Source organism: Trachymyrmex cornetzi, unplaced genomic scaffold, assembly GCF_001594075.2.
Source record: "Trachymyrmex cornetzi isolate Tcor2-1 unplaced genomic scaffold, Tcor1.1 scaffold927, whole genome shotgun sequence".
NCBI classification, from domain to species: Eukaryota; Metazoa; Arthropoda; class Insecta; order Hymenoptera; family Formicidae; genus Trachymyrmex; species Trachymyrmex cornetzi.
Genome location: NW_017300275.1, coordinates 35,942 through 46,476, shown reverse-complemented (window position 1 = coordinate 46,476; position 10,535 = coordinate 35,942). Strand labels below are relative to the sequence as shown.

The window sequence follows — 10,535 nt, the reverse complement described above, 5'->3', positions numbered from 1 at the left end:
TGTGTGTGTGTGTGTGTGTGTGTAAAAAAGACTATAATATGGTATATATGCAAGTACATAGTATATATTAGTAATTCAATATTGAATTATTTAAAGCAACGAAGATCCAACTTCGACCGTAGTAGACATTTTAAATTTCTAGTATTGATTGTGTTTCTCACACATACGGTCTAAAATAAAGATATTGTTTATATTTTATATTCGGAATATAACTTATTGTTAGTAACGAACATCTAACGTGGCTTATAGCCTTTTAATTTTATTTTAATTGATTGAGCCTTCAATGCATTCTTATTTCATTTATATTATTTTTATTATAAAATAATATCGTACTTTTGCCCCGTCCCCAACACAATTATCAACACATTACATTAAAATTCTTACTTCTTATTTGCCTTCTGAATGCAGAACATCTTTATTTTACTGCACGTAGTTAATTAATTAATGCGTAATATCAGGAATAGATTCAAAGTTTGATCCATATATATTGCAGGATGTACGCAGAATGCTTTCATTTGTTACAATTATGAATAATATAAAAATAATATATAACAAAAGAACATAAAATTTTTTTCTTTTTTTAACTACTGTAACGCTGAAGATGAAGTTGATAATGAAAACGTTCGTCACATCAATTATTATGCCATAAATCAAATAGAGAAACTAATAAAGGGCAACGAGAGTGCAACACGGTTGCCAGTACGTTCTTTTATAAAATATGATACAATAACTATTAAAATCGAAAAATCAAAATTACTATTTAATCATAAATTATTATATTTATTACTTTAATTAAAGAACCTTCTACAACAATAAATATAATAAAAAATGCAGAAAAATGGACTTAAAAGAACACAAATAAAAAAAACAATAATAAACGGACTAAAATAAAATAATTTAAATAAAATAAAAATGTAAACTGAATCTTTTTCGTACGTTTTCGTTTCTTAAAAAACAATAAAAATTAAAAAATCAAAATTATTATTTATTATATTTATTATTGTATTTATAAAGAATGTTCTGTATAGCAACAAGTAAAAAGGAAAAGTGCAGCAAAGTGGACACGAAAGAACATAAATAAAAAACAGATAAGAACACGAATAAAAAAAGATAAGCTAATAAATAACTAAATAATAAAATTAATAATTTAAATAAAACGGTCTTAAAAAGAAGGAGACCAAGTCTTTCCGTATAAGTTTTCACTTTTCTCAGAAAACTATAATTACGCAAATCGAAAAATCGTTTATGTATTATACTTTTACTCTCTTGAACTTGGGATTTTAGCCACGATAAATATCGAGTGTATCGTGGTCGTCGTATCGAGCGCGCGTTAACGCGACATATTACGCCGTATAATGACCTGGAATAATTTATTATCGCTCCAGTTGTGACAAACTACCTGCGGATTACACGGAATTGCGCAGCGTTACACGCACGTTTCCCTCGAAAATGCGATGCAAGAGACACGCTAAAAAAAAAAAAAATTTAAGCCTTCCGAGAGGACCGGCGGGTCCTCCAATTATTCAACTTTCCAATCGCAATTGATTTATTTCAACGTAAATAAATAAAAACACCTTCCAGAAACATCGTCGTTAACAAACATCGCGCTCCCAAAACGTATCGCTCAGGAATTTTGGGAATCTGCTCGCGGAATACAGAGATCGTGAAGGATTCCCGATATCGCTCGAGAGCCACTTTTTTTTTTTATATTCTTCAATCTTCTTACGATCTTAAAAGTCGAACGCATATTGAAGGGATGATCCAGTTAGAAGCTAACAATATCGATTCGAGGTCCGATTTCCAACTGAAAGGAAAAATAGACGAGGAGAGGAGGCCGTCGTTCGAGTAGCGCGTTCGTCAATTTTTCAAGCGGACGATTTCTATTTTCTATCGTAATCGTAAACGAAATGCACGAACATATCGCTCGAGTCGCAAGGAATGAACGGAACGATCGTGTTTGAAGTCACTAGGGGGTTGTCTTGGCGAAAGGGAGCACGGGGAGTCCGGCCGGATAGTGGACTTACCCGCCAAGAAGTGGTCTGATCCAGCCAGAATCATACTCGTCCGCGGTGTCGCATTTAAGGTGGTTTTTCTTTACGCGGCACGATAGCGCGCCCGGGATTGTTTCTCGCGAATTAACGAATGCATCATCCGCGTGGAAACGAGGTCTGTCAGACGGTTGCTTTCCCCGTTGACACCGAGGAGAGCGTGGGCTGGCTAGCTTCGGGCTGGCTAGCCGCACACACAAATAATACGTGGGCGGGGGTGTACACACGGGGCACTCTGTTGCTCGCAGCTCGGACCGACGCGACGCAACGCGACGTGCTGCGCCCTGCGCCTGCTGCGCTCAAACTCTGAAACCCGTTCTACACTTCTACGTGCGCGCGTGCGCGACAGGAGCGGCATATTCCCAGAGACAGCACAAAATATTTATCATAAATATTTATCTATTAATATTCTTTTTTTTCATGTTTTATATCGATATTTCATATATATTTTATATAAAGCTTTAATCAAAATATTATTAAAATATAAATTAAATATTTTATGATAATATTTATGGTAATATTTATGATAAATATAAATAAATATTTCTAATATAAGTATTTTTTACTTGGATTATATATAATGTCTCGTTAAGTATTTTCATAGCATTTGCTATAATATTTACAATAAATATTTTATAATATTTATAATAATTAATGTTTATGATCTGTGCAATTTAAAACCATAAAAATATTTACAACATATTTAAAATAAGCCTTATAAATATTTATAAATATTATGTAAATATTTTATAAATATTGTATGAGCGTAGCTGTCTGGGTAGCACCGAGTAACACATGTTAGTTTTATATACGTTTGTCTTAAACGTTTGTGAAACATTAGATACGTTTAGAAAACGTATATAAAACGTATATGAACCAATAATAAGTGTTACCTGGGCAATATTTATAAAATATTTACAAAATATTTATAAATATTTATAAGGCTTATTTTAAATATGTAAATAGTTATTGTAAATAGTTTTGTGGTTTTAGACTGCATAAATCATTAATATTTATTATAAATATTATCAAGTATTTATTGTAAATCTTGTAGTAAATGCTATGGAAATACTTCATAAGACATTATATTTCAAATAAAATATACTTAACAGAAATATTTATTTATCGTAAATATTTAATTTATCTTTTAATATTTTGAATAAAGCTTTATATAACATATGTATAAAATATTTATACATTTCAAAACATGAATAACAATAAATATTTCATAGCATAAATATTCTGTGCTGTCTGGGTACTTTCGGTGACAATCGTGAAAATTTTCCTCGCGATCTTTTTAGACAAGTTGGAATATTTTTCAAAAATCTATATCTTTTCTTCTAATTTTTCATATAGGTGAATTCTGAAATATTTTGAGATTTCTCATTCTATAATGTCTGGAAAAATACCTTTAACTTTTTCAGATTCTTAATGGTGAAAAAATTCTCATATATTTTTATACAGGGTGTCCGACGAGACTTCTGTCAAACGTTTTTTGTAGATAGAGCGGACTAAATTGATTGTGAGTCGAAAAGTCCTCTACAATTTTGCAATTCTCGCAATGGTATATGTGTGTTTTTGTTATGTAACAAGATATTTTTTAATAATTACTAAAAATTGCCGAATATTGATTTCCAATAATTTTTTACCCAAATACTATCAACTTTACAGAAAAACTGCAAGAGACAAAAATTATTTATTTTCTTCTCATAAAGTTCTGAGAATTTTTTCAGAATTTTTAAATACCATATTTTCTCATGTGATAAAAATAGTTGCCAATATACATATATGTATATGAGAAAATGCAGGACTAAAAAGTTGATAAAAAATTTTGAAAAAATTTTTATAGTTCTATGAGGAGAAAATAAACAATTTTTGTTTCTTGCTGTTTTTCTTGATAGTATTTGAGTAAAAAATTATTGAAGATCAATATTCGGCAATTTTCAGTAATTTATAATATATCTCGTCGTTAATCATTGCAAAAATTGCAAAATGATAGAAGACTTTTCGATTCAGTTTAGTTCGCTCTATCTACAAAAAGCGTTTGGCAGAAGTCTCGTCGGACACCCTATATATAAGAATTTATTTTTTTTTAAATTTATAATATAAAGGTTTCTGTAGATTTCTAAAAAATGCCTTAAAAAATTTATATTTAATTACTTTCCTAAATCAATATTAAGAAAATTTATCTTGAATTAATTAATTGTAAATGAATAAACTGAGAAAGAATACGAAGACATTACAGCATAAAATAATATAATGGAACTTTTATGGTAGACAGCTGACTTGAATTTCGCGCGGATTAAAATTGATTTAATTGAATTTTTAATTCCAATTTAGAACTTCCGATGTTTTTAATTCTTATTAATTAATTATCACCTAAATAAAATTTAATTTACATAACACAGCGTTATATATTTTTTTAAGATCGGTGAATCGATTTTTTTGGGTCGATACATACAATAACATTATTATCCACGAATCTAACCTCAAAAATAAGTTATGCTCCTCGCGAGCGTATAAAATACATACGCATATATTTCGTGTAAATATTTCATGTTCGAGACGTTTCATGAATTATTCCACAATTCACGAAAAATAGTGTTTTACTGCTTTGTTTAAATAGTAAATTTACTGCTTTGTTTAAATTAAAAGAAACACATCAAAGTGAATATTTTCAGGCCCAACAGCGGGTACCGGTCAGTTTCTGCAAACTAATAAATATTTTCATTGCTCGATCGCTTTAATAATCAAGCTTAGAGTTGAAATTTCATAAAAATGGTATTATTTGCGTAAAATTAAACAATAAATTATATTTTTTATTAATATATATTTCATTATTCTTTATAATTAAGAACATTTTGTATTTATTAGGTTTTGTTATGAAAGTAATATTTTTTTATTTTATTTCTCTCACATAGGAGCAACTAATTATGAACTGCTTCACCATTCTACGATTTAAACACTGTGCAGCTTTAAACAAAAGTCTAATAGAGCACTGTTTAATACGATATATACCCATGTGCCAAGCCAGATTTTATGTCACAGAAAGTGAAAATCGTTATAGACAGCGTATCAGCACAAGGGAACGAACACAAAAGAAAGCATTGCGAATACGTATAATGCAAAATTTTAAACATACAAAAAGAAAAGTAGAAGAAATTATCGAAAGGGAGAATATTTGGACTATACCCAACTTGCTTTGTATGGGTCGTATAGTAACTTCACCGTTTTTAAGTTATTTGATTCTGTCGCAAGATTATCAGGTATTTTAAAGAAGCAAGAAACAAAATTTTTTTATATTTAGACAAAAAATATCTGGTTTTTAGTATTTTTTAAATCTATTAATAATATACGATCAATATAATTATTTATATACTTAATTATATGATTATATAATATTATATAATTGTTTATTAATAATAATATTGGACCCAAAAACAAGAAAATTTAAAGAGATAAAATAAAAATTTCAATTCAATCAATTTAATTACGTCAGACTAAGGATATAACATTTTGACAAAGATATGTTTGTTAAACATATATCATAACTAACTTTAGAGAGAGATTGCAAAAATGCATGCAATTTTGAGATGATGATTTGAAAGATGTTGTTTTCAAGGTATAATTTCTATCGAGCAAATGGCATATTATGTTCTGTATTATTATTTATTATATATATTTTGATATAATTAAAGTTGATTGAGTAATGTTTTGATAAAAGTTTTTCTTTTAACTCTTCAAATTTTTCCACAATTCTCTCCATCCTTTAGAAGAAATACAAATGTATTGTTATCGAAAATTTACTGTATTAATTCTCTCGATTAATTTTATTTGTTGCAACTAATATGTAGGACGTTAACTTATCTTTAACAATATCTACACCATGGCGCAGATAGCGCTATGGTTGCTTGCATTTGCAGGATTAAGTGATTTAGCGGATGGTTGGATTGCACGCACTTGGACATCGCAGGCCTCGAAACTTGGAAGTTTCTTGGATCCAGTCGCAGATAAGTTACTTGTTGGAACGCTGTTTCTTTCTCTGGCATGGGTCGGTTTGATACCAGTTCCACTCACCTGTCTCGTTGTCACGCGTGACGTTGTTCTAGTAACTGCTGCATCTTATATTAGATACCGTTCCTTACCTCCACCAGTATGTATCATATATCTATTAATTCTATTATATATTAATTTATCCAAATATATTGATTCATTAATTAAATGATTAATCTTGATGCGGTATAATTTCAGAAAACCTTAGCGAGATATTTTGATCCCACACACGCTACTGTACAATTAGCACCGACTTTAACAAGCAAACTAAACACTGGGATACAATTGTCTCTGGTTGCTGGAACGTTGGCTGCTCCGGTTTACCATTTCGTAGACCATCCGATTCTACAATGTCTGTGCTATATAACAGCATTCACAACAATCGCAGGAGGTGTCAGTTATTTGTTATCAAAAGACACGTATAAATTTTTGAGGAAGAAAACTCCGACGCGGACATCATCTTAGACTTAGACCCTGTACATTATATGTATGATATTATACGTTCGAATTTATTATTTAGATGATGCATATTACTTCTTTTTGTATTATTATATCTACCATCTTGTGTACAAAGATTAATAATCCTTTGTTAATTTTAACATCTTTTAAAAAAGTTACTCTTCTACAATATCCTATATATGTACAAAGTTTTATAAAGTATGATATTTAAAATGATAAACTGGGTATTTTTATTGTTAGAAAGTAGCTTTAAATTGTATAGAGAATAATCCGCTCTATATATAAATATATAAATATATTTTTCCAATTATTTACACAAAGATGTTAGGATATTTATGCTGAAAAACATCCAGTATTGTATGAAAAATTGGCTTACAATTTGTAGTTAGTTATAGCTTGTAGCTATAAACTAAGATTCAGTATTCTCTGTTTAGTTGAATTTCTATCTCGTAGAAATTTATACTTTCCTATGACACTTTTAAGTTATTAATTGAATTTTTTGATTGCATTGTTATATGATATTTTTAAATTATTAGAAGAGCTTGTATAGAATCGTATATATATTTTGCATTTTTGCTCTTAAAAATTTTACAATAAATAAAAATATGATCTACACTTTATTACAGAGTAGTGTAGTTGTAGTTGTCTTAGTGTTTTGCAAATCTCAGAAAATAAAATTTCCTCATTTTTTTACATCTAATTTTTTCTTGCATTTCCAGGAAGATTCTTATAAAGTTAGATTTACATGTTGTCTCTCAAAAATTTACATAAAATAATTGAAAATATGAACTGTACTTTGTACTGTAGTGTAATACAGTTTAGTTACTATCAAATAGAAGTTTTTAAATCTAGACCATTCTAGACACACACACACACACACGCACACACAACACACATGGCTGTGCATGGTCAGTGATGGAAAAATGATGAGATATTGTACCAAGATTATTTAAAGTTAACTTGTTGATCTTTCAATTTTACAGAATTATAAACAAGAAGTTATTGTATTTTGTACAGATACTGTATGTATTTAAAGTGCTATAGTAAAGGTGCTGTAAAATTAATGAAAAAAATGAATTTAAAGAGATAGAAGATAATCTAACCTACAATCTTTGTATATAACAGTACATTACATAATCTCAAACAAACATGAATACGCGAATTCTTAGCAGAATATTAACAGATTGTGCGATTGGCAGAAGAAAACTGCATATGACTTCGAGTTTGCCATGTTTTTATGAACCTGATCGAAAGTCAGGTTATAAAAGAGTGTATGACAGACCACCGCCACAACAAAATTTGAGTATTTTTGGTAAAGTACTGGAAGGATATCGACAATTCAAAGAAGAATTTGGTATTTTAATGGAAGAAATGAAAGAGAAATTAAGAATGGATCCTATTTTTATATACAGACAAAACGAAGTTGACGTTGTATGGAGATTTAAGGGCGATCCAAAGTCATTGAATCAATGGGTCACTACATGTGATAGTGATTACAACGAAGGTTTTTCAACAGTCAAGTAAGTTTAAATTTTATGTATCTAATATTATATTTTTATATCACAAAAATGGTGAAAATTTTTTTTTAAATTTTTGGTACAACTGGAACATTTTTCAGAGATGCTGAGAAAGTTTATATTTTTTCTTAGAATTGTTCATGAGTTTTGAAATTTCTCATTCTATAATTTTTGAAAAAATACCTTAAACTTTTTCATAAGATTTTATCAGAAATTAGAGAGTGAGGAATCTTAGAAATCTTAGAATATTTCAGAATTCTAAGAAAGATGTAGACTTTCTAGACATTTCTGAAAAATATTTCAATTTGTATAAAACATCCGAGAAATATTTTAAAAGTTATGCAATTAGATAATCAGAAATTCTGAAAAATTCTGAAATTTACATGTTTTGATTAATTATATGGAAATTGTTTACCTCCCAGAGTATTTCAAAATGTTACATGTCTATATATTGTCGTTACTGTTTCTTTCTAGATTAGAGATGTCTTCCATTGGTACTGGTGTATTTTCTGGCACGATAAGCACTCGTTTACCCAAGGATGGCAGGATAAAGTATGCTGGTTATTGCAACATGACCAGTATACCTAAACAAAAGTCTTTCAAGCGAGATGCTTACCTTGATTGGTCATGCTATACCCATCTCGTCCTTCGTATCAGAGGAGACGGCAGATGCTATGTACTGAATCTCTCTACTAGAGGCATATTTGATTTAACCTGGAACGACATGTATCATTATGTCCTCTACACCAGAGGCGGACCGTATTGGCAATATGTCAGAGTACCGTTCTCCAAGTTTGTATTTTCGAGTAAAGGCAGCGTTCAAGATAATCAGGTGCCAGTCATGCAACACGAGATTACGAATTTTGGTATATCGTTAGCGGATGATATTTCCGGCCATTTCAGATTAGAGATCGATTATATTGGAGTGGAGTACGATGATTTTCATAAAGAAGAGTTTGCTTATGAAACGTACGATGTTAGAGGAATCAGATTTTAGTATGTACACATGTAAAATATAATAAAAATTAAATTCAAAGAATGTAATTTTGCTATATGTACAAAGATGGCAAAAGGATAAATATACATTGTACAGTGTGAATAATAAATTTATATTTAATTTAATTTATTTAGCAAACTTAAAAGAATGAAGAACGAGCTTGTTTGCTATTATATTTATTTATTTGTGAGGAAAAGTCATAGAATGTAGGTACCCTCTGTCTATTGTATTAAGATTTTAAATAGTTTCTGTGGTTTTTCTCGTCTCAGATATCTTTAAAATTTTTTAACGATTCTCTATATAGAAAATTTTTTAAATATAAATTATAGCGATGTGTAGTAGAGTAAATATTAGATATTTTATTTATGACATTCTTTTTCTTCGCAAGTAAATTGATCGAAAGAAAAGTGTTTCTTTCTTTATTGGGTTTGTCATTCGTAAAATTTAAGTCTATTTTAAACGATCTATATTTTGCAATCTATAATTCATATTCTAGAATACAGAATTCTATTTATATTATTTTATATGCCATGTTTATACATATATATATTTTTTACATTTATTTTAAATATGTATTATTTTCATAAATAATATTTTTAATATTTTCCAAGTTACACGGTACATAAAATTATAAATAGAATTCTATGCCAAATTCTATCACGAGATATAAATTGTCTAAACTTGATAAATGTGTATGTGTGCGCACGCATTTGCTTGGCACGCGTCTGTGTGTATTATTACATACAAATATTATATCGAGTAAAATATAGTAATTAAAATTAATAGAAACAACATTTTGAATTTGACAATTTTTTGTATTTATATGAGAAAATATGAAAAAACAAAATATGAAAATACAAAAAATAAAAAATATAAAAAAAAAGAAGAAAAAGGTGTGCCATCCCTTGTGGGGATCGAACCCACGACCTTTGGATTAGAAGTCCAACGCGCTATCCTCTGCGCCAAAGGGACTCTGTATGCCTTGATGACATAAAAGGAAATATAGCAGTTCTAATTTATTATGATAAAAAAATAATTAATTTTCATATATATTATTTCAATATTTTATTATTAGAGATTTTCAAGAACAGTAAAAATTATTTTGAAAGACAAAGAATGTATTTTTTTATATAATCAAAAAAATTCAAGGTATATGACGAAAATAAAAAATTGACAATATTATTTTGACAAATAAAAAACAATATATTTATTAGAATTACCTATTGACCGGCAAATCTAAATACCAAAACAATTACGCGATGTAGTGAGAAAAAGTACCAAATTATCCCAATAATTAATTTTTATCATTCCAAGTTTAAGCGATATTAAGTTTTGTTAAATATGAAAACTTAATTTTAGATGTTTTGCAATAATTTAAAAATATATTGTTGATAAACTTTAATTACGCATGTCATGGTTACGCTTATTATTAAAAAATTGAGAAATAATTTATTTCCTGCA

At 28.8% G+C, this 10,535-nt stretch overlaps 3 protein-coding genes and 1 non-coding gene across 5 annotated transcripts in view; 2 read left to right on the top strand and 2 right to left on the bottom strand.

Annotated features, from left to right (window-relative positions):
- The window catches only part of Syt14 (Synaptotagmin 14), a 12,822-nt gene extending 10,515 nt beyond the window's left edge, over window positions 1-2,307 (bottom strand). For both annotated transcript variants that reach the window (XM_018520781.1, XM_018520782.1), the window contains exon 1: window positions 2,025-2,307. In XM_018520781.1, coding sequence (XP_018376283.1) covers window positions 2,025-2,058 — 34 coding nt within the window. In that variant the 5' untranslated portion in view covers window positions 2,059-2,307. The remainder of the gene's footprint in view (window positions 1-2,024) is intronic.
- Window positions 2,308-4,674: 2,367 nt separating this feature from the next.
- Window positions 4,675-6,599, top strand: CLS (cardiolipin synthase). Its single transcript, XM_018520786.1, has 4 exons — window positions 4,675-4,747; window positions 4,970-5,314; window positions 5,944-6,201; window positions 6,300-6,599. Exons 2-4 carry the CDS (start codon window positions 4,982-4,984, stop codon window positions 6,564-6,566), a joined length of 858 nt encoding a protein of 285 aa, XP_018376288.1. The 5' UTR covers window positions 4,675-4,747; window positions 4,970-4,981; the 3' UTR covers window positions 6,567-6,599.
- An 879-nt stretch (window positions 6,600-7,478) lies between these two features.
- Window positions 7,479-9,228, top strand: CIA30 (complex I intermediate-associated protein 30). The gene is made up of 2 exons (XM_018520783.1): window positions 7,479-8,080; window positions 8,552-9,228. The coding sequence occupies exons 1-2, from the start codon at window positions 7,710-7,712 to the stop codon at window positions 9,072-9,074; spliced, it is 894 nt and encodes a 297-aa protein (XP_018376285.1). The 5' UTR covers window positions 7,479-7,709; the 3' UTR covers window positions 9,075-9,228.
- Window positions 9,229-9,973: 745 nt separating this feature from the next.
- On the bottom strand, window positions 9,974-10,046 carry TRNAR-UCU (transfer RNA arginine (anticodon UCU)). Its single transcript has one exon. It is a non-coding gene; the product is annotated as a tRNA-Arg (tRNA).
- Window positions 10,047-10,535: the final 489 nt, after the last annotated feature.

Coding starts and splice junctions, on each gene's coding strand:
- CIA30 (XM_018520783.1), top strand. CDS start 7,710: ATGAATACGCGAATTCTTAGCAGAATATTAACAGATTGTGCGATTGGC. Junction 8,081..8,551: donor GAAGGTTTTTCAACAGTCAA/GTAAGTTTAAAT, acceptor GTTTCTTTCTAG/ATTAGAGATGTCTTCCATTG.
- CLS (XM_018520786.1), top strand. CDS start 4,982: ATGAACTGCTTCACCATTCTACGATTTAAACACTGTGCAGCTTTAAAC. Junction 5,315..5,943: donor TTCTGTCGCAAGATTATCAG/GTATTTTAAAGA, acceptor ACCATGGCGCAG/ATAGCGCTATGGTTGCTTGC. Junction 6,202..6,299: donor ACCGTTCCTTACCTCCACCA/GTATGTATCATA, acceptor GTATAATTTCAG/AAAACCTTAGCGAGATATTT.